Source organism: Lathyrus oleraceus, chromosome 3 (genome assembly GCF_024323335.1).
Source record: "Lathyrus oleraceus cultivar Zhongwan6 chromosome 3, CAAS_Psat_ZW6_1.0, whole genome shotgun sequence".
Lineage (NCBI taxonomy): Eukaryota > Viridiplantae > Streptophyta > Magnoliopsida > Fabales > Fabaceae > Lathyrus > Lathyrus oleraceus.
Window position 1 is genome coordinate 136,338,096 of NC_066581.1, and position 24,330 is coordinate 136,362,425.

General features: G+C 34.0%; 1 protein-coding gene across 1 annotated transcript; it reads right to left on the reverse strand.

Moving 5' to 3' along the window:
- Positions 1-20,902: 20,902 nt before the first annotated feature.
- LOC127125806 (phenylalanine ammonia-lyase 1-like) lies at positions 20,903-23,938 on the reverse strand. The gene is made up of 2 exons (XM_051054631.1): positions 23,382-23,938; positions 20,903-22,821 (listed from the first exon to the last, which is right to left on the reverse strand). The coding sequence occupies exons 1-2, from the start codon at positions 23,804-23,806 to the stop codon at positions 21,072-21,074; spliced, it is 2,175 nt and encodes a 724-aa protein (XP_050910588.1). The 5' UTR covers positions 23,807-23,938; the 3' UTR covers positions 20,903-21,071.
- Positions 23,939-24,330: the final 392 nt, after the last annotated feature.

The window sequence follows — 24,330 nt, forward strand, 5'->3', positions numbered from 1 at the left end:
AATCTTCTAAAAACCTAGGGTTTCTAACTAGAACCCACCTCAAGAATGGAAGAGGAGAAGTTGTTGAAGATGAGATGAGGATGAAGATGATGGTGTTGGTTCCAAGCTTTTCTTCTTCTTCTTCTTCTTCTTCACTAGCTTGCTTTCTCTTCTTCTCTTGAGCTTCTTCTTTTCCCCTCTCTCCTTTCTGATACATAGGGAAACCAAATGGCTTATGGTCGGTGGTAAGAGATGATAACATGTGGTGGTAAGTGAGTCAAAGATCATTAGCAAGTGGCCATGAGAAATGTGTGGTAAGAAAGTGGTTACTAGTAGCAACAAATATCTCAAGTGGCACTAAACTTGTAATATTTGTTCTACCAGAGCTATTGAGCCGTTATTAGTGTTACCAAAATGCCTCAATTAATAAAGGTCAGTCCCAAATTAATATTAATTAAATCAACCTGAACTCACTATTTACTCTATTTATCCTAATTGACAACTTTTAGAGCACATATGAACTCAATTGATCTCAATCAATATGAATTTATATATTTAAGGAAATACGGGGTATTACATCCTCCCCCTCTTAAATAAAAATTCGTCCCCGAATTTAAACATTACCTGGAAGAGATGAGGGTAAGCTTCTCGCATTTCTGACTTCAGTTCTCATGTAGCATCGCCCGAATGTGATTCATCTCATTGAACCTTAACAAGAGGAATCTCCTTATTCCTTAATACCGTAACTTCTCGTCCTGTAATGCGACTTGGTAGAGGTTCGAAAGTCAGATCTGCTTATACTTCTACTGAATCTGGAAGAATAGGCTGAAGAGAATCTGGAATGAACTTTCTAAGTTGAGATACGTGAAAAACGTCATGCATTTCTGATATAGAAGGTGGTAAAGCTAATCTATAGGCCACTTCTCCAATCCTCTCTATAATCTGGTATGGCCCTATATATCTCGGACTTAGATTCTGTGACTTAAACGGTCCTTTCAGTCTCAACCTCGGAGTCACCTTCAAAAATACATGATCACCTTCATCAAATTTCAATGGTCTTCTCTTGTGATCCACATAGCTATTTTGGCGATCTTATGCTTTCTTCATCTTATCACAGACCATCCTTATCTTTTCGGTAGTCTCTTGAATAATCTCTGGTCCTAAGATCCTTTCTTCACCGACTTCCGTCCAACATAGAGGTGTTCTACATTTCCGTCCATACAAGGCTTCATAAGGAGCCATATCTCTGAATTTTTCGATCATGTCCGGTTCTATGACTATCATAGTTGACGTGTGCAACGATTTCCGACTCAAAGCATCAACTACAACATTGGCTTTACCAGGGTGGTAATTCATACCAAAGTTGTAGTCCTTCAAGAACTCTAACCATCTCCTCTGCCTCATATTAAGCCCATTCTAATCAAAAAGATATTTTATGCTTTTATGATCACCAAATACTTCAAACCTATAACCATACAAGTAACGTCTCCAAATACTCAATACAAAAACTACTGCTTCCAACTCTAATTAATGTGTAGAATAGTTCTTCTCATGAACTTTCAATTGTCGGGAAGCATAAGCCACTACTTTGATACTTTGCGTAAGTACTCCGCCAAAACCCATCTTGGATGTGTCACAATATACTACAAATGTCTCCTTGGCATCTGGTAAAGTCAAAAATGGTGCAGTCGTCAACCTCTTCTTCAGTTCTCTGAAGCTTTCCTCGCAGTGAATATTCCACACAAACGCTTGGCCTATTTGGGTCAACCAAGTCAAAGGTAAAGCTATCTTGGAAAAACCCTTTATGAATCTCCTATAGTAACCGACTAGTCCAAAGAAACTTCTGATCTTTGTAACTCTCTCGGAGCTTGCAATTGTAATACTGCATCTACTTTCGAAGGATCCATCGCTATACCACCACTGGAAATTACATGACCCAGGAAACTAACTTCATCTAAGAAGAATTGACATTTAGACATTTAGACAAATAAATGTTTCTCTTTGAAGACTCTATGGAGATGCTTTGCATGATCCTCTTCTGACTTGGAACAAATTAGGATTTCATCAATGAAAACCATAACAAACTTATCTAGGGAAGGATGTAAAGTTTTATTCATATACTCGATAAACATACCAGGGGCACTAGAAACTCCGAACGACATCACTAAGCATCAATAGTGACTGTATCGAGTTCTAAAAGCAGTCTTCGAGATGTCTTCATTTTTCACCCGGATCTGGTGATAACGTGATCTCAAATCTATCTTGTTGAACACACTCTCCAACCATTTGGTCCATAAGATCATAAATTATGGAAAAATGATATTTATTCTCAATAGTGACTTTTTTCAGCTGGCGATAATCGATGCACAATCTCATATTGTCTTCCTTCCTCTTAACTAACAATACCGGGAGCTCCCCAAGAATATACACTTGGTCTAATAAATTTCTTCTCAAACAAGTCCTCTAATTGTTTCTTCAAATCATTCAATTATGTTGGATATATTCTATAAGTTGCCATTGATATAAGTCTGGTCCTCGATACTAGATCAATAAAATACACAACTTCTTTCTCTAGTGGTAGATCAGTAATCTCTTTTGGAAAATACTTCTGGAAATTATTTTACCACAGGTAGTTCAACCATTGATGTCTTACTCCATATTTGTAAAGAAGAAAACATCACAAACACTTAGGCTTCATATTTCAAAAATTCTCTCAACTGATTGGCCGATATGAGTAAAGGAACCTTATGTTCCACGAACTCAAGAAATAAAATTGCCTTGGAATAACAGTTGATATACATACAATTGAACTCTTTCCAATTAATCCCCCAAAAAAATCAAGCTAGCTCAACGGTAAGAAGATCAAGTCAATACTAAAGTTCCTACCATATATCGGCAAAGGTAAATTCAAACAAACCGAATAAGTAGTCATCAACCTATTAGCTAAAAGAATGGGTAACACCTATATCAATGATAGTAAATAAAATAATACCATTAATAAAGCATGTACATGAAACAAGATTATCGAACTTCGAGGTCTCTGTACCACGGAGAGAAAAAACGTTTCCTCCAGGTTTGACATCCTGTGTCTTCTTAGGTTTCTGACAGTTGGTATTGATATGACCAATCTCTCCACAGTTATAGCAAACCACTGCAGCACTCTTACACTCGTTAGCCTTATGCCCATATTTCCCACATTTGTAACATGTCACCGAAATACACTTTGTAATACGATGACTAAGAACACCATATTTGAAGCACTTGATCGGATTAACAACACCTCCCCCACTCTGACTCTTCCCACCATTATTCTTCTGCTAGAACTTTTGTTTACCTTTACCATCAGAAACAACATAAGGCTTCCCGCGATTCTGATTACCATTTGTCTTGTCACTAACACTATTGTAATGGGAGGATCTAGCACGACTATCTTCATCATAGATACGACACTTGTTAACCAACACGAAGAACTAAGGAATTTCCTAATACCCAATAAATTGCTTAATCTCTGGGCGTACTCCATTCTCAAACTTGATACACTTAGACATTTCAGCCTCCACTCCTTTATAGTGAGGGAAAAACCTAGACAAATTCCATTTTGATACTTCACCTTCTACTTACTCTCACCCCCCCCCCCCCCTAAGTATTACCGTTAAGCTTCTAACGTTAAAATTTGGTTCAATTTATTATTAACAAAAATAATCCCAATTAAATATTTTTTCCAGTTTAAATAAAATAACAAATATAACATTACCGGAAATGAATATATTAAAACATTCCAAATAATTAAATATTTCAATTAAATAAATATTTCATTAAAACATTTTAATTAATTCCTAAAAATCCAATTATTTCTATCATTACTAGATATTTCAAAATTAACTAAATTATCACTAATAATTCTAATAATTTTAATTTTGAAATCCACACTCTCAACTCAATTAATTCAATAATTACTAAATTACCAAAATACCCTCGTAACATCTAAATCAACAAAAATAACACTCTTAATCAAAATAAATCATACCACACATAATAAATAAATATTTTAATATTTAATTAAAATATTAAAATAAACTAAGGTCGTTACAATGCATATTATTTCTCAATAACAACTTCAGAATCAGACATGGGACCAACAAATTTTTGACTTTTTTTGGTTCTAGCACTTCAACACTTTTCTGAATCTTAGGGAAATTGCACTCATATTAATGCCTTTTCGATTAGGGTATTTTGGATTCGCTACAGTTTGATTTTCTTTGAAAATGGTTTTGAATTGATATTGAAATGATTGAAAAATAATTGAAAGGCGGGAGTTGTAATGCAAAGTCGTGAACTGTAGTGCGAGTGAGTGAATTCTAGCATGGGGGCATGAATTCTAACGTGAGGTTGCGAGTTCTAGTGCGAGGGGAGAGAACTCTAATCCAAGGTTGTTAATTTTAGCACGACGGTGCAAACTCTAACGCTGTGAATAACTTAACACCACAAATCGTACGAAACATGATGTCGCGCGCAAATACGCAACAAAATCATATGACAAGAATGTGCATACAACAATCATAAACAACACACATTCATCAAAAATGAATCGAAAGGTAAACGTAATGTGCACTTGTTAACTTAAACGCAATGCGAGGATGCGAATTGAGTTCACCTAACGTGAGAAAGTGTAATACAAAGCTGCCAACACAAAGTTTAAATTCAATTTAAATGTAATGAAAACAAAATGTTGCATGCCAACACAAATAAAAAAATAAGTTTCTATCACAAAGCATGATTATCGCAAAAAAAATCGGATGCAACGAGTATATCATAATGGAAGCAATGTCATGTGAGGAAACTCAAAGTAGCGAAAGAAAACATGAGTTAACGATATGCCAAACTACCAAAAACATGTACAGATATGAGTTAAGCATAACAACAATGGATTCGAAATGTCGTCCACAATGAAAAGAAAACCAGCCAGCAAATTGCTAGTGCAAAACGCGTTCATCGCAATCGAAACAAAATACAAGTGTCGTAATGCTTACAAACAAAATCAAGCCGAAAACACGTAATGTGCCCGGATCCGATTTCAGTGCAATAATAAATGACAAAAAACAATGCACATACCAAATATTACAACATCAAAAATATTTTAACTAAATCAAACAAAATCCAACAAGCCACTAATTTCGAATACACAACATGATTGAATTGAAATGTCGACCAATATAATGTATGAATTAAACACGTGTTCGGGAGAAACATCAAGTACAAGCATCCCAAATCGTAATGCAATGAAAAAAAATTAACAAAACGCATAAACATTTTCATTCGAAGACCATACAAACCAACACTAAAAAATAAAACTAAACATTCCCACTAATACACGCAAATAGCAACTCGAAGTGAGAATCAATACCCAATAAAATGAAATCAGTAAACACAACTTAAACCTTGATGAAAAAATTTGAATTTCAGAATCCAATCACTTGAAGTTGTAAGACGCAAATCCAAATCAGAGTTACAAACATAAATAACATTCTCAAGGGAATTACACTCATATTAGGGCCTTTTGGATTCACTACTATTTGATTTGCTTTGAAAATGGTTTTGAATCGATGGTAAAATTATTGAAAATTAATTGAAAGGCGCGAGTTGTAATGCAAAGTCACAAACTGTAGCGCGAGGGCGTGAATTCTAGCTCGGGGGCGTGAATTCTAACATGAGGTTGCGAGTTCTAGCGTCGGGGTGTAAACTCTAACGCAAGGTCGTTAGTTCTAGCACGAGGGCGTGACCTCTAATGCGGTGAATAAATTAACACCATAAATCGTATGAAATGCGATGCCGTATGCAAATACGCAACAAAATCATATGACAACGATGTCCATACAACAATCATAGACAACACACATTCAACACAAACTAATCGAAAGGTAAACATAATGTGCGCGTGTTAAATTAAATGCAACACGAGGATGCGAATTAAATTCACGTAGCACGAGGGAATGAAATACAAAGCTTCCAACACAGAGTTTAAATTCGATTTAAATGTAATGAAAACAAATTTTTTTATGTCAACACAAATCAAACAATAACTTATTATCATGAAGCGCGATTATCACACAAAAATTGAATGCAACAAATTGTAACATAATGGAAGCCACGTCATGTGAAGAAACGCATAGTAGCGAAAGAAAACATGAATTAAGGTTATGCCAAACTACCAGAAACATGTACAAATATGAGTTAAACGTGACAACAACTAATTCAAAATGTCATCCACAATCAAAAGAAAACCAGCCAGCAAATTGCTAATGCAAAATGCTTTCATCGTAATCGAAACAGAATGCAAGTAATGTAATGCTTACAAACAAAACCGAGCCGAAACCATTTAATATGGTCAGATCTGATTTCAGTGCAATAATAAACAACAAACAACATCACACATACCAAATATTACAACATCAAAAATATTTTAACTGAATCAAACAAAATATAACAAGCCACTAATGTCGAATACACAACATGATCAAATTGAAATGTCGACCAAACTAATGTATGCATCCAATACGTGTTCGGGAGCAACATCGAATACATGCACCCCAAATCTTAATGCAATGAAAAGAAAGTAACAAAACACATCAACATTTTTGTTCAAAGACCATACAAACCAACACTAAAAAATAAAACAAAACATTCCCACTGATACGCGCAAACAACAACTCGAAGTGAAAATAAATACCCAATAAAATGAAATCACCAAACACAACTTAAACCTTGATGAAAAACTTTGAAGTTCAAAATCCAACCACTTGAAGTTGTGAGACGCATATGCAAATCAGAGTTACAAACGAAAATAATATTCTCGAGGGAATTTCACTCATATTAGGGCCTTTTGGATTAAGGTGTTTTGAATTCACCACTATTTAATTTTCTTTGAAAATGGTTTTGAATAAATGGTGAAATGATTGAAAAATAATTGAAAGTCGCAAGTTGTAACGCAAAGTCACAAATTGTAGCTCGAGGGCACAAATTCTAGCGTGTGGGCATGAATTATAATACGAGGTTGCGAGTTCTAGTGCGAGGGTGCAAACTCTAATGCAGGGACATTAGTTCTAGCGTGAGGGCGTGAACTCTAACATGATGAATAACTTAACGCCATAAATCATACGAAACGCCATGTCAATGCAAATATGCAACAAAATCATATGACAACAGTGTGCATACAACAATCATAAACATCATACATTCATCAAAAATGAATCGAAAGGTAAACGTAATGTGCACGTGTTAAATGAAATGCAACACAAGGACATGGATTTAGTTCACGTAACACGAGGATGTGTAATACAAAGTTACCCACACAAAGTTTTAATTTGATTCAAATTTAATGAAAATGAAATGTTGCATGCCAACACAAATCAAACAACAAGTTGCTATCATGAAGTAAAATTATCGCATAAAAATCAAATTCAATGAATTATATCATAATGGAAGCAACATCACACGATATAATGCAAAGTAACGAAAGCAAATGTAAATTGACGTTATGGCAAACTACCAAAAACATGTACAAATACGAGTTAAACGTGACGACATAAAATTCAAAATATCGTCTGAAATCAAAAGAAGACCAGCCAGCAAATTGCTAATGCAAAGCACGCTCATAATATGCTCGGATCCTATTTCGGCACAATAATAAACGATAAACAACAACACATATACCAAATATTATAACATCATGGATCGAATCGAAACTGAATCAAACAAAATCGAAATGTCGACCAACATAATGGATGCATTCAATACATGTTCGGGAGCAACATCAAGTACAAGCATCTCAAATCGTAACACAATGAAAATAAATTAACAAAATGCAACGACATTTTCATTCAAAGACCATACAAACCAACACTAAAAAATAAAACTAAACATTCCCATTGATATATGCAAACAACAACTCAAAGTGAAAATCAATACCCAATAAAATGAAATCAGCAAACATAACTTAAGCCTTGATGGAAAACTTCGAATTTTAGAATCCAACCACTTGAAGTTGTGAGACACAGATGCAAATCAGAGTTACAAATGGAAATAACATTCATAGTGTCAAAGTCGTTGGTTGCGCGTTTGATGTTGTTGTGTTGATGCATCGTGAAAATTCTAGTATGTAGATATCAGATGTCGTATATGATGTCACGACACTAATATTAGGACTTCACACAACAATAATAGTAAGCAGATAAAAAATGTTGTATACGATGTCATGGCACTAGGTTTAGGACATGTCAAACCAGAAACAATAATAGTGTAAAAAGCAGGAAGAAAATAACACAGGTCAATTGTTAGCCCAATTTGGTGCAACGTTACCTACATTTGGGGGCATCCAAGCTAGGAAGGAAATCCACTATAACAATATTAGTTTGAAGTTCTAAAAAAGCCCTGGTTTTACAAACTTCTCACCTAATCACTACCCGTGGAATTTCGATCTAAGACTCTCCTAGATATGAGATCCTTCTCACTTCCCTTGAATCATACAATAGTGATAACAACTAAAAAAATAATCAAAGAACATAAGACACACTACCAATGAAACATAATTCACTCTTTCTTAAAAGCTCATGAGTGATTCACAATTACAACTCAATAAACTCAGTCCAATTCAAGTATCAAAGAGATACTAGCATGACTCACAAATAACAACGACAACTAAACCCTAACAACAACAATTTCCAGAACAACCCTCTCTTCTGTCCATTAGGTTTAGTAACATCCTCTTTAAATAGCCTTTGGTAAGAATGGGATTAGTGACATACCCTAATTTTTAACCCTAAGATCCCATATATCATTTGTATCATTGCACACAAACAAGTTCACATCTTGATCCTTTCCCCCCTCTCATCTTTGGATTTTCTTCTTGCAGGGATCACCAAACACCTCTTTATTGATGTTTTACCTTTGTGTTTATGTGATTAATTTCTTATCTAACCAGTAATCAAAATATGAAAAAATATATTTTATCTTCCTTAAGTTTATTGTGCAAGGTAGGGTTTTTTAATCAAGAGCATCTCAAAGTTTTGTTACTTACTTCTCAAGGAAAGTCAAAGGTTCATGTGTTTATTTCCATGCCTTATTCAACAAGAAACTTCAAGCTTTGAGTAATTTAATCAATAGGAAATCAAGGAAACCTTATTTTAAGTTCATATCATCACCCATGTGCTTTGAAATACAAGAAAAGTCCAAGTGCGCAAGTTTTATTCCAAGAAGTTTGACCAAAAAGTCAAAAATTGAAGTCAAAGTTCCAAGGATCACAACTCCTTCAATTTTAAACATTTATGAATTATTCTTTTTGCACGTGACTCTTCTCAACACCCTCTACAACTTATCGTTACATGACAAGAGCCAATTATGCTTGGAGTATCATCAAACATTTGGAGACATTATAGGTCATTTATGGACTTAGTGAAATTTGACCTATTTTGAAGTGACTTTTTATTAACTTTCAAAGATCAAAACTTCTTCAATTTTCAACATTTGAGGCTGATTCTTTTTTTCACAATTTCAGTTTTGATTCCCTCTACAAGTTTGCTTCAAGGATCAAGGTCAAAATATGCTTGGAAGGCCATGGAATTCATTGAGGCATTACAAAAGTCATTTTCTGCCATGGAACACTTGAGTTTTTCTGAGTTATATGATCAGTTTTTCATGCCAACTTCAACATGACATAACTTTGTGCTCAAACAATGCAACCTTTCTTGGCATATTGTAATCTCTTCCATGATGTTAACACATTTCAAAAACAAAGGGATAAAAAATCCTCCCGAGTAGGATGCCTCATTGGGTTGAACATGGTGACTTGTAACTGAAGAAATTGCCATTGCCCGAATTTGGAACTTCACTAATTTGATTTGCAAGACAAATTAGCACGTGTTTTGGACCTAAGCATGTTTAACCAAGTCTCCAGAAGTTAAGTCACCCTTGAAACACATCATTTGGCTGCGTTTTGATGGATTGCAAGTCACACTTTTCTCACATTCAGATCAAATTTGTTTTGCACAAATTCAACATCATTCCACACGTATTTGGATGTAAACACATTCCCTATAAATAGAGGAAGCTACTACATTAATTTCCGTGCTTTTGAGAGCCAAGAAATCCCTGTTGTAACTTGAAATTTTCTAGAAAAAATCAACTATCGTGTTTTGAGTTTCAGCTTGTTTCAATCCATTTTCTTGATTCCATTAGCATCTTCAACATCCTATGAAGATTTTGCAATAATTACCAAGCTCTGAGACCTTCTAAAGTGCTATAACTAGATCGAGCTTCATCAACTTCTGATCACCATCTGGACAAGGTAGTCCTGAGCATCATTTAAACTCAAACAAGTTACCACAAAGTAGTCATTCACTCTCTGAAGCTTTCCCCTAACTTAGCTGGTGTTGATTGATCGTGTTCATCATTTAATTTAATTTTTCGTGGCTAGCTTGCTTCTTAAACTTCTATGAAATTCCCTTTGCTCAATTTAGATAAATGAATTTGGAGCATAAGGTTGAGTTCAGGATGAGAAGAGGATCACAATGTTGATGGTCTCGTGTTCTGAATTTACAAAATAATGAAACTCCGGTGAGAGCTCACCGGAGAAGATGACCGGAGTGTTCCAGGTCGTCTGAGATTGGCCAGAAACGTTGGACAAATGAAATATTCTGATTGGTTGGATTTGAATTGGATTATGTGTGCTGCTTGTAGCACACTCCATCGTACATCCTAACATGAGGAGTGTTGGATCTACCACGTCAATTAATGAGGTGTGCTCCAACGCTCCGTGTTTTTTCTGATTTTAATTATTTTTTCTTTTATTATTTTTAATTGCCTTTTCTTTTAAAATTCATAGTAATTCCATTTTTCATCCAAAAAATCGCAGAATAATTTCTAAAATTCTCTTTCATTTTTCTTCATATGATTTTTATTTTTTCACTTTTTATTTCACTGATTTTCTATTTTCCATGATTTTTCTATTTTCTCCTTTGTTTTAATGGGTTAAAAAATACTTTTCTTCATTTTTAAATTCTGAAAAAAATTATTATATGCTTCTTATTTTATTTTCAGTCTTCCATAATTTTCTTGACCATTTATTTGGTTTTTTGAAGGACTTTATGAATTTTTCATTTTATTTCTATTTTTTAATTCATTTAAAAATACTTTTGGTTCATTTTTATTTTATTTAATTGTATTTTATATTTGTGTGACCTTTGTGAAATTATGAATGCCTTGGATCATGATGCTTTGGATCACGAGTCTCATCAAACTCAATGGATCTTGGATGTTGATGGGGTGAAAACCCTATCTACCAAAATGGATAATTGATTTTGATGATGAATTGATCAAACTTTTAGTCCAATTTGGGTGTGACCTCTCTTGTCCCTTTCTTCTTCATCTCTTTATTTTCCCTTTGATCAATTGGATGACTTGTATCCATCTTGTTCATAATGTGTGGATTGGTATTTAATGAACTGTCATCATTTCAAATCCACCTCCTAAGTGATCATGGATCATTTAAGGTACTTTGGGTTGATGCATAAGTTTTCCTTAAGTGTCATGAAGTGTGGCTTGAAGTAATGAACCATCCTCCTAGCCTTTGTGCTTGATCATTCCTTTTTTTTGTGGCATGACTTTAGGAGGATGATTTACATATCCTTTCTCTAGCATGTATTAACACTAACATTATTATTGACCAACCTCAAATAGTTGTGACTTCTACATAAGTCCAATTAAGATTTCTTAACATAGCACTAAATTTGTCCCTAAAGCAAAGACATTTTTGTAAGTGAGATTGTAAGTCTCCTACTCCTCATGGTATTGTAAGAAAACATTGCTCCCTTTTTTATTTGTGAGAGATAGTGGCATACTTGTTGAATTTTATCCAAGTTGAAGTCCTTCTTATAATGATGTATAGGTTCATGTTTTCATGCTTGTGGGTGAATAGTTGAATGTTGTCCAAAAAATGACCAAACCATCTTTCATTTTGATTACTAAAATCATTTACTAACATTTTACTTGTATTAACTTTTACTTCCAAGTCATTTACTTTATGCCCTTTTATTTTCTTGTCATTTACTTTATACTTCATATTTAGCATTCCATATCATATTATTTGTGATTATGTCATTTATTTTTGTCCATTTGGACTTATTTTTCTTTTAAGACATTAATAAAGAAAAACCTAAAAACGAAAATTGGTTCTCCTGATTCATGGACTTATGGTTACTATCCTTAGCAATGTTATAGAGTTATGGACTTATAATTAAGATCTTAACCTTCACTCTGGGCCTTGTGATTTGAGACCCTGTAATTCATCTGATACCTTTGACTTTGTACTTCCTTTGGAGACTTGGTTGAGTTACTTTGGTTTCATCTGATACATGGATTTTCTATTTGTTTATTCTGGCTTGCTTGAGGCTTAACCCAAAGGAGGGAATTCTTACTATTCTTGGTTAGATCTTTCCTCCCTAGCTTTTACTTTATGCTCTAGGATAGTCTCTTCTTCTCCTCCCTTTCTTTAATTTTCAAAATCTTCTCTCTCTTTCCAAAAATCTTGAACCACTTTCTCAATAAACCTTGACTTTTGTCAATGATTTTCAAAACCTTTTTCCAATAAATGCTAATGCATCTTAAGCATATTTAGACTAATTTCAAAAGACTTAAAAATGCATAACTCACTCAAATCATCTTGTGTCCTTTGTGCACATTTCCTTTTAATTTTTTTCTCAAAGTTTAGACATGAGTCATTTAAATAGTTAAGATACGGTTCTCATATCCCCATAGTATTGATGATAATTATTTTCCATCTAAGAGAGCCAGTGTCATACTTGTTGATCCTTATCTAAGTTGGAGACCTTATCATGATGATGCAAAGGCCTCATACTTGTGGGTGACTAGTTGAGTATTCTCCTTAAAATGACAAAATATCTTTTCATAAAAATGAATCAAAATAAACACCTTTGTTATTTTTACCACGAACTACGAGGTTTTGATCCTCCATTGCACTTTATTATTATGTAGGCCTGAGGCTTCAAAAGTCTTGGCAAGCATAAATTAAAAAAAAAACACTTTTTCCCATCCCTCCAAATATTTTACAAACAATACCCTTTTTCAAATTAAAATGTACACATTTTCAAATAGGTTCCCTTGGAGTACCATGGATGTTTAGGGTGTTAATACCTTCCCTTCGCATAACTAACCCATAGACCCTTGTTCTCTTTTTATTAGTTTTATTTTAAAACTTCCTCGGGTTTGGTTCGTACTTTTTCCCTTTTCTTTTGGAAACAATAAAAGCGCGGTGACAACTCTTGCTTTATGATTTAAGTTAATCAATAACTTAATCTCAAAAAATTTACCGTTACACTTAGGCATAAAAATCAGCAGATCCAAATCAAATCAAATCAAATCAAATCAAATTAAATATGGTGTCTTCTTAAATATTTTGACATTTGTTTTGCATAATATTTGATCAAATCAAATTTGATGTCTCCTTTAATGTTTTGACATCCATTATGCATAATCAAATCTGATGTCTCCATAAATGTTTTGACATCTAGTTTGCAGAATCAAATCAAATGTTTCCTTAAATGTTTTGACATCTGTTATACATAATCAAATATGATGTCTCCATAAATATTTCGATATCCAGTCTGTACAATCTTCTGCAGAATCAAATATGATGTCTCGATTAATGTTTCGATATCTAGTATGCAAAATCAAATCAAATGTTTCCTTAAATATTTTGACATGTGTTATGCAAAATCAAATATGATGTCGCGATAAATGTTTCGAAATCCAGTATGTACAATCTTCTGCAGAATAAAATCAAATGTTTCTTTAAATAAACCTTCTTGGACAGTCAGATATGATAGCTAAATATTTTGAGAATCTTCAAATATCTCATAATAAAATAAGTCTTCGAAGAAGTAAAACAAAACATGCAAAGATGTATGATCAACATGTCACGGCATCTTGTTCAACATCTTGTTGTGATACAAGTTTTAACAAAATTGCTGTCAATCATAAAAACACAGAACTAACAATCCCCCCCTTTGGATTTTTTTGGCTAAAACAACATTTGCATCATATATCTGGAGAAAAGATAAAACAACAACAATAATCACAAGCACAAATACCAAACACTTACTATAACACCAAGACATATCAGAGGCACCCGCAACATAAATAAGTAGTAGAAACCCAACCTCACAGAAAAGACATAGAGAGAAATAAACTCTCACATTCCAAGCCTCCTTCAGAAACAAAATGTCAATACATTCTATTTTACATCACAACAAGCACATAACAACCTAAGAACAAACATAATTCTCTGAAACAAAATTCCAGGACATTCTGTCTGACATCACAACAAGTACACAACAGCCTAATCAGAAACAAAATTTCAAGATATTTTGTCTGACATCACAGCAAGTACACAACAACCTTGGTATAAACAAATCAAACTCCCACTGAATGTCATGATCAGCAACACATAAATAATCCCCCCTGTCACATAGAAAACATACCCGCCCTTAAATAAATAACCTTCACATAGAGAATAAAATAAATCAAGAGTAAAACTAGCATAACTCTTCATTATTTACTCTCCCTTTTTAGCCAGAATATGACAAACCAAGCAAACATTCATCAATGACAATAAAACAATAGAGCAAATAAGTAGCAAAACATGTGAATTAGAGTTATAGACCATGGAATACAAAGGCGCAACGCTCATAGAAAAGACCCATAAAAATATGCAAAATCAAATAGAAAAACAAACAGCTCAGATGTCAACAGAAGCATCTAATTCATTTCTTGCTAGCTTAATGTTTAACTCAATGTTTTCCATATTTTCTGAAGCATCAGTCTGCTGAGATGATGTTCCAACATCTTCATTGACATCAGTCCCTTTTACAATAATTGAATAATCAACCACAACATTAATAGATTCCATCACGTCCTTGGTTCTGAAGTTAAATACTCTATAAGCTTTACTGTTTGTAGAGTAACCAAGAGATATCCCTTTGAGATTCAGATGTCCAAGCTTCTGGTGCCATAACTTAACTTCATCTTCCTTGGATATTAGGCATGTGGAAGAACAGGCATTTTCATGTGGAACAACCTTAGGTTTCCACTCCTTTCTAGTTTTAATCATTACATGATTAGCCCTAGGATTTTTTGGATAACCATGCAGTCTATAGCAGAAAGGCTTTATTGTCCATATTACCACAATAATTACATTTCCAACAAAAAAAACTTGACTTTAGTTTGAGTTTCCTGATGTCTGGAAGAATGTTGTCACATTTGGTCGAACATCACAGGCTCATACTTCCTTTCTGGAGGAATAAATTTTGTCACATGGTTTTTTCCTTGTTTATTTTGATAGTGGTAATTAAAACCTATACCTTTTAAGTTTCCAACCTCTTTTCCAACTTGAAGAATTTCATCTAGCATATCAGACCAATTGTTCAACATTCTTATGATTTGGTCATGTTTTCAAGTTTAGAAGACAATAAAGTTACCTCATTTTCAAGATCAGTTACAATAGATAAAATTTTCTCTTTTTCAGCTTGTAGTTGAGCTATGATTCTCTTGTGCTCTTCTCCTGTCTTACATACACACCACTTCACTTCTGACACAAAGCTCTTTGTAGAGAGCAACCAATTCTTTATAAGATACATCCTCATCACAAGAATCTTCATCAGATTCATATATACCAGACTCATTATGATTCATTATAACAATATTAGTTTGAAGTTCTAAACAAGTTGTGGTTTTACAAACTTCTCACCTAATCACTATCCGTGGAATTTCTATCTAAGACTCTCCTAGATATGAGACCCTTCTCACTTCCCTTCAATCACACAACAGTGATAACAACTGAAAAATAATCAAAGAACAAAATACACACTTACAATTAAACATAATGTATTCCTACAAAAAAGCTCATGAGTGATTCATAATTACAAGTCAATGAACTCAGTCCAATTCAAGTCTCAAAGAGATACTAGAATGGATGACAAATAACAACGACAACTAAACCCTAACAATAACAATTTCCAGCACAATTATCTCTTATGTCCATTAGGTTTAGTACCGTCCTCTTTAAATAGCCTTTGGTAAGCATGGGCTTAGGCATAAAAATCAGCATATACAAAACAAATCAAATCAAATTATCTGATGTCTCCTTAAATGTTTTGACATATGTTTTGCATAATATTTGATCAAATCAAATATGATGTCTCCTTAAATGTTTTGGCATCCATTATTCAGAATCAAATCTGATGTCTCCATAAATGTTTTGACATCTAGTCTACATAATCAAATCAAATGTTTTCTTAAATGTTTTGACATTTGTTCTGCAGAATCAAATTTGATGTCTCTATAAATTTTTTGACATCCAGTCTGCACAATCTTTTGAAAAATCAAATCTGATATCTCGATAAATGTTTCGACATCTAGTCTACACAATCTTCTACAGAATAAAATAAATTGTTTCCTTAAATGTTTCAACATCTGTTCTGCAAAATCAAATATGATGTCTCGATAAATGTTTTGAAATCCAGTCTGCACAATCTTCTACAGAATAAAATTAAATGTTTCCTTAAATAAACCTTCTTGGATAGTCAAATATGATAGCTAAATATTCAGAGAATCTTCAGATATATCATAATAAAATAAGTTTTCCTAGAAGTAAAACAAAACATGCAAAAATGTTTGATCAACATGTCACGACATCTTGCTCAACATCTTGTTGTGATACAAGTTTTAAAAAAAAAACTGCCAATTATAAAAACATAGAACTAACACATCATGTGATGGTGGCCAGTTTGTCATGAGCAGTGACTTGATTGAAGTTGTCATCGGCAAACTAGAGAAGGAGAAACAATGGAAAATCATGTTTGATGAAGGTTGGTGGCTGGAGGTAGTTGGCTGATTTGTTGTTGTTGATGGGTGGTGGGAAACATTTTATTATGGTGAAGAAGAAAGCGGAGAAAGGTGATGTGAAGTATTGGTACAATTTGTGTTGAGGTTGTTGCACGATGGAAGAAGCTTTGAGTAATGTTTGATTTGCGGTGGTGATAGTGAGTTCTTCGGAGAAAGGCGCCAATGTTGGTTGGTGTGTCGACTTGGTGGAAGAATAAGGATGCATGTTGGTGGAAGGATTTTTGCCTGAGTGATTTGAAGGATGTTTGTGTGGGCGTTTGGAGGTGTGTTGAGGTGGTGGAAGAAATTGAAGTTAGGTGGATACGAAAAATTCGTTGGAAGAAGAGGAAAGAGGCGGTTTATGGTGGTTGTGAGTTTTGTTGTGTGAGAAGGACGATGAGGAGGGAACCTGAACTGAATTTGAGTGGAGAATGTGGTTTTTGAGAGGATGATAGACGGTGAGGGAGTGAGCTGGAAATGGGAGGTGGTTGTGTATGTTATGAAATAGAAGGAGGCAGACGAAGAGATTCAAAGAAAAGGAAGACTCATTCCTTCTATTTTTGTTTTTTTTCCATCTTTTTATTACCTTTTTATTTTTCTGATAGAAGAATTGAGATGAGAGGTGAATTGATGAGTTATGGTACGACACCCCCCTTTTCACATTACTAATAGTTAGAATATATACTATCAAATTAGGGTTTCATAATTATTTTATCCCCAAAATACCCTTGGACATTATTAAGTGATCATAATGAGTCTTATTGAATCAAAAATATTTTTTAACAAAAACAAATAAAATCACACTAGTTATATTTTTATTCTTATTTATTTTTATAATTAATTTGATTAAAAAAATGAATAAAAATTGAACATGAAACGAATACACTAAAATAATCTACGCGCAAAAAATTTCAGTAAAACAAAAAGTGACAGACCAAATATTGTAGTTAAAAATGCCCAGATGAAAAGGTTGAAACTGATAAAAAATGTGAAAGCGTAAAAACATGAAAAAATTGAATGAGCACACCAAACTAAACTACACGTAATGTAAATCTATAAAACAGACAGTTACGTACCTAAAACACAGTTCTCTGATTTTGCGCGCGGTTAAGAAATTGATTCAACCGGTCTGTATGCAAAACCTAAATTTTATTTTGGTTGGCGTTTTTGGAATTATGCCTAAAGAAATGCATGTCATGATATGCAAATGATGCAAATGCCATGTGAATGAATGCAACTCAAAAAAGGACAAAATTTAGGGTATGACAAATTCAATATATAAAAATTAGATTAGACAAAAATGGAATAATAAACATAAAAAAATAGAATAAAACAATATCAAATACAATATAAAAAACATTATAATGAAAAAAAATAAAGGAGATAAGAGATTAGTAAAGATGAAAAAGAAAGAACAGAAGAGATGAGAGATTAGAGAAGAAAAGGTGCAATAAAAACGAAATTAGAAGAGAGAAAAGTAGCATAAAAATGAGGAGATGAAAATGAAAGAATATAATATAGAAGAAATTAGAGGAGAAGAGATGATATGTACCTAGCGAAGAAGGCATGATACTTCTAGGAGAGATTTCAGAAGGCTAAAACTAAAACCTTAAGTGTAAGGAAGAAAAAATCATATGTAATTGTAAGGCTAAGGCATAATAAGTTTAGTGTTTGTTGGATGTGGGTTAGGTGAAGTTTGGGTTGTAAAATAATATGGTTTGATTTGGTTTTCAAAATACAAACCGCAAACCAAACTGAATCGTACAGTTTTGTTATAAAATTGCTCAAACACATCCGAACCAAATGCGGTTTTTTGCAGTTTTCAGTTTGATTCGAGTTGGTTTACGGTTTTCTATTGGGATGGTTCAATTTTGACCAACCCTAGTCCGTGTTATTCTTCTTCCGAAAGCGAGGTGTATGTCTTTGTTACTTGGTGAGCTGAAGGACCTATATGAACCTGGTTCAAATACTCTGTGGGCGTGAGTCTCTAGTTTTCCATACCCAGTTTGGGGTCCTAGCTTGCGGTGTCTGTGTCATATGCTACAGAAAATAAGGTAACCTAATGGATGACATCCTCTTTCCTCATTTCCAGGCTACTCTAGTGACATTCTTGGGCACTTTCCTAGTGTCCTAATTCGTCCACTGAGCATCTGATATTTCAGAACCAAGTGTTGGATGGATATGATCTCCCCTAACAAGTTAATGAAGGTCTTCCAGTGATGACGTTATACGACGACAAGGCATCCACTATGAGGTAATCAACTCTAATCTCCTTGGAATCTGATCAACTCCACGTGTCTTTTCTAGGGCTATGTGACCCCTTACTTGCATTTGTTTGCATGGCAAACCTACTAGTGAACCTTGGAATGACTTAGTGTTTCTAGGATCAAGCCGAAGCTTCTATGAGGTTTTCTAGAATATGATGTGAGTTGAACTTCCTAGGTCTATCAAGACTCTTTTGATATCATATTTATCGAGTTTCATAGTGATAACTATAAGGTCATTATCTTGAGGATGGATTTCGATGGAGTCGCTGCTGGAGAATCTGATGTTGGCCCCTAGTTTTCTCCATTTGACTTTGGATATTACGTTCGCAGTCGGCATCTGTTTACCGTATTTCCTTTGGGAGGAGCTGAAACTTCCTCTGCCAATGAAACCTCTAGTAATGATGTAAACTACGAAGCCTGTATTTTGTGTGTGGCTATTTCTAGGTAAAGGTAGTGAAAATGGTGGTATTAATGAAATGTGTGGCTCAAGTTAATTTTACTAGGGTCCATGGTGGGCGCGAGTGTCCTTTCTAAAAGGTACATATGTCTGACCTGCCTATGTTTATAGGGGTGGCCAGAGACTTTAAGGATTTTCAATGGCTTTAGGGTAAGCTCACGATAGTGAGAAATCCTATTCTTAGGTGATTTTTGTGTGGAGAGAGCAAGTTCACGTGAGGTGAGAAGCTCTGTATCTTTTAGGTGTCTCGTATGTATTTCGAATTGTCCTTTCTCATTCTCGGGATGAGATATTTATAGAGGTTGATGGACTTACATTTAGGGTTCCTCGAGAATGACAACTTCCCACCTAATCATGATAGTCGACCGTTGAATCATAATTTTTATAGAAAGATGTGGTTTAATCTCTTAACTCTGAATTATTTCTAACTCGGACGTGTCATTTCTCATGTTTCCCCGTTACTAGATGACTGAAGAGTGTCTAAGGAAAGAATATCTCTATTATGGATGTTGGAGGATGCCACCCCTTACTGACGGCATGGTCTTATAACCCAGGAGTCCTTCGCAAATATATCCCTAAAAGTTACAATGATTTGTTATATTAAATAAGGTTTGAATAATAATAATAATAATTAAAATCATGTCCCTTTCTGAAAAGTTGCAACTATTTCATCCATGATAAATCTTTCAACTATAAAATAATATATAAAATACAATTTTTTCTTACAATAAACCAACCATTTTTTAAACTATTTTAAAAATTAAAAACATAAATGAACTTTTAGTCTGTTATTTTCCTTCACTATTTTAGTTTCTATACTACTAAATCTAATAATATCATCACTTAATTTATTTCAAATGACCTTTTCTCCACCATTGAACACTTGTTTATATTTAGATTTAATATTCTTTGATATCATATATTATATGAATCTTTTATTTTTATTTATTAATTTAAAATATTTATATTAATTCCAAATTATTTAAAATATATTATGTTAGTCATTTTCGTTTAACTAATGATGGAAAAATTCAGAAATCGATCACTAAATTTATTAATAATTAGATGAAAAAAGATCTAACATGAAACATTTTGAATAGTTAAGAGATCAATATGAACATTGTTTAAGTTACGGGACCAAAATAAACTCGAAATAAAAATTAAAATTACTTGATTAATTAACCTCTACCTATTTACATCATAAATATGAGATATATCATATTGTTGCATTGTCTTATTAAAAGCCATGTCAAACAAATGAAGTTCTATTATAAAAGTAAATTACAAGTTTCACATTGCCATTAAAAGAAATTGAAATGGAGATTTCCATATTAATTGTTAAAAGCATGACAAACCTAGTTATTATTGCAATACATGCATATATAGATACAAATAAATTTTCTTAAAATAACCTAAAGTTAACAAATTGGAAGAGGAGCACCGTTCCAGTCTCCCAAGCATTGAAGAAGAGGATCAATGATCTTTCCTTGACATATAGCTGTGAACAACTTATCACACTCCTCACCTGGTGAAATGACCTTTTCTCCTGTTAGCAAACCAGTTCCCAACTCTTGTCTCACAAACCTATAAAGTGGATAAGATCTGCATCCATTTATCTTGTTTGGAACTGTTGGATTTCCACTCTCATATGCAACCCTAGTACTTTCTACCTCTTTTGGCAATAGGGTCTTTAACTCATCCTCAAATGTTGCAATCTTTTGGAAGATTGATGTGTTCAAATTCTTCTCAGACTCACCATTTACTAATGCATGATCCACTAACACCTGCCTCAATTTTTGCATCAATGGATATGTAGCACTACAAGGATCATCAATATAGGCAAACACATGCTCCCTATCAACCACTCTCAACAAGTCCTTTTCACAAAACCTTGAAGGATGAAGTTCTCCATTCACACCTGTTGTAAGGGTCCTTTTAGCAACTTGGCTTACAATGTTCTTAACTGAATTTTTCAAATTCTCCTCCAAATGTCTTAAGTCAACTGCTTGGCAAAGTGCAATCAAGAATGTGGAAGACATGAGTTGAAGGATCTCAATGGCTTCATATGTTTTCCTAGAAGAAATCAAACCCAAAGAGTTCACATCTTGGTTGTGTTGCTCAGCACTTTGAACATGAGTTGTTACAGGATTCGCAAGATATTGTAACTCAGAACAATAAGAAGCCATGGCAATTTCCGATCCTTTGAAACCATAATCCAAGCTGGGATTTCTACTAGCTGAGAGATTCGAAGGCAACCCGTTGTTGTAAAAATCATTGACGAGTTCAGAGAATTGAGCAAACAAGAGTTTACCAATTGACGCAAGAGCCAAACGTGTATTATCCATGGATACACCAATAGGCGTTCCTTGAAAATTTCCACCATGCAAAGCCTTGTTTCTTGAAACATCAATCAAGGGATTATCATTAACAGAGTTGATCTCTCGCTCAATTGACTTGGTAGAGAATCTAATCACCTCAATTAAAGGACCAAGCCATTGTGGTGAAGTTCTAAGGGCATATCTATCTTGTTTTGGCTTCTGCAAAGGATCCATCTCATGCAACTTCTTAGCTGCTTTGACATAAGCACTTCCATCCAAAATGTGTTCCATAATAGCAGCAGCCTCAATTTGACCAGGATGGTGCTTCAATTTATGTGTCAAATGATCAGTAAATTCAGGTTTCCCTTGCATAACTTCAGCAAAAATAGCGGATAGGACTTCAGACAAGACAGCCAGGATGTTAGCTTCAAATAGAACAATAGAAGCTAAACCGGAACCAACAGCAGTTCCGTTAACAAGTGCAAGACCTTCTTTTGGTTGCAATTCAAAGAAACCATCATTGATTCCAGCTGACTGAAAAGCTTCTGTAGCATTAAGTATTTCTCCAGACGGTCCATGAGCTTTGGAATTTGGTCTTCCGGTTAATAAACCAGCAATGTAAGAAAGAGGGACTAAATCTCCAGAAGCTGTGATTGTACCACGAAGCGGTAAACATGGGGTGATGTTGTTGTTAATGAGTTTGGTAATAGCTTCCAAGATTTCAAATCTAATTCCTGAATAACCTTGGAGAAGTGTGTTGATTCTCACAAGCATAGCAGCTCTTGTTGCTGTGTGTGGTAGTGTATGGTTTGACTCAGTTCCATTTCCAAATATTCCAGCATTCAAAAACCTGAAATCAAAAATTAAGTAGAGTAAGTATTAAAAAAAAATTTAAAATATATTTTTTTGTTACCCATACACTACAAAAAAGTTTTTTTATTGAATAAACTAAAAAATGTAACTTAACAAATGTTACTCATAAAAAAATGTTACTTAATAGTTACGTTGAAGCTTTAAGTAAACATTAAAAAATTCATAACATTCCACAAAATAAAACGCAACTTTATGTATTTATCAGTAGTGGTTAGAATACCCTACCGCTTGTTTTTATTTTTGAGTACTGCGTTGAAAAAAAAACACTTTAATATTTATTAACTAATTAAAAAAGTTTCAAATAGCTGTACCAAAACAACAAAAAAATTATCAAATATTTAATGTACTCATAACAATAAGGAAATTTTTTAGAAAATATATATATTGAATGGATTTAATTTATATACATGCAAAGAATTTTTATTTGTGGCTAAATAATTAAAAATAGTTGGCTTTAATAATAAATCCATGAATAATTTATCTATAAGGAGTTACTTATATGCAAATTAAGAAAGAAAGAAAAAAAGTATACATTACCTGATGAGTTCTTTCTGCAAAGCACCACCTTGTTTGGTTCTCCGGTGAGAGGTGGCGCCAAAACCGGTAGTAACACCGTAACTGTCTGTGCCTTTGTTCATACTCTCCATCACCCAGTCACTGCTCGCCTTAACGCCAGCCCTAGCAGATTCTGACAACTCCACCTTAACACCATGATCATGTGCGGCAATGGCAGCCACCTGAGAAATCGTCAGTGTCTCGCCACCAAGGCGGACCACCGGCTTCCTGTACTCCTCCACCATACGCTTCACCTCATCCAAGTGACTCCCTTTCATTGCCTCGGCGGCAACACCCCAATTCAAAGGATCAGCACTGTTAACTTTCATGTTATTATTCTTAGCATTTGTCACGCAAAATGACTCGTAACCGTTGTTTTTTGTTATGGCTGCTGCTACTGTTTCCATTTTAATTGATACTAAAAGACACTAATGTTTCTTTGTTGAGAGAGGGTTGCAAGAATTTCAAGAGAATGGAAACTCAAATGATTATGAAAGAAAATGAAAGAGTTATGAGTTTCCTGAGATGTGAAGGAAGAGTGGTTAAGCTTTATATAGACTTTGAAATATAATATTTTGTAATAATATTGTGCATTGCATGTGTGTTGGTGTGATATGTGAGTTTGGTAGGTGAGGAAAGACAAGTTGCACAAGTAGAAAAAAAGAAAAGTGGTTTGTTGAATATTAATTATGGCCGTTTGATCATCACTTACTAATGAACAGTTAAGATTTTGTAACGTGGCAATCTAGGGTTTTGGTTTTCTTTGTTTTTGGGTTGGTAGATAGATGCATATGGGTGGATGGCATTAGACTAAGAGAAACACGAGGTAGTTGGCAAGAAATATGGTGGAAGCAACCATGCATGACCATGACTTTAGATTCAACTCTAAATTTCGGTCAACCCAATGCATACATTATATTATTTATAAATT

Excerpts from the sequence above, each read along its gene's own strand:
- LOC127125806 (XM_051054631.1), bottom strand. The coding sequence starts at position 23,806 with ATGGAAACAGTAGCAGCAGCCATAACAAAAAACAACGGTTACGAGTCA. Across the intron at positions 22,822-23,381 it reads TTGCAGAAAGAACTCATCAG|GTTTTTGAATGCTGGAATAT; the intron begins GTAATGTATACT and ends TTTTGATTTCAG.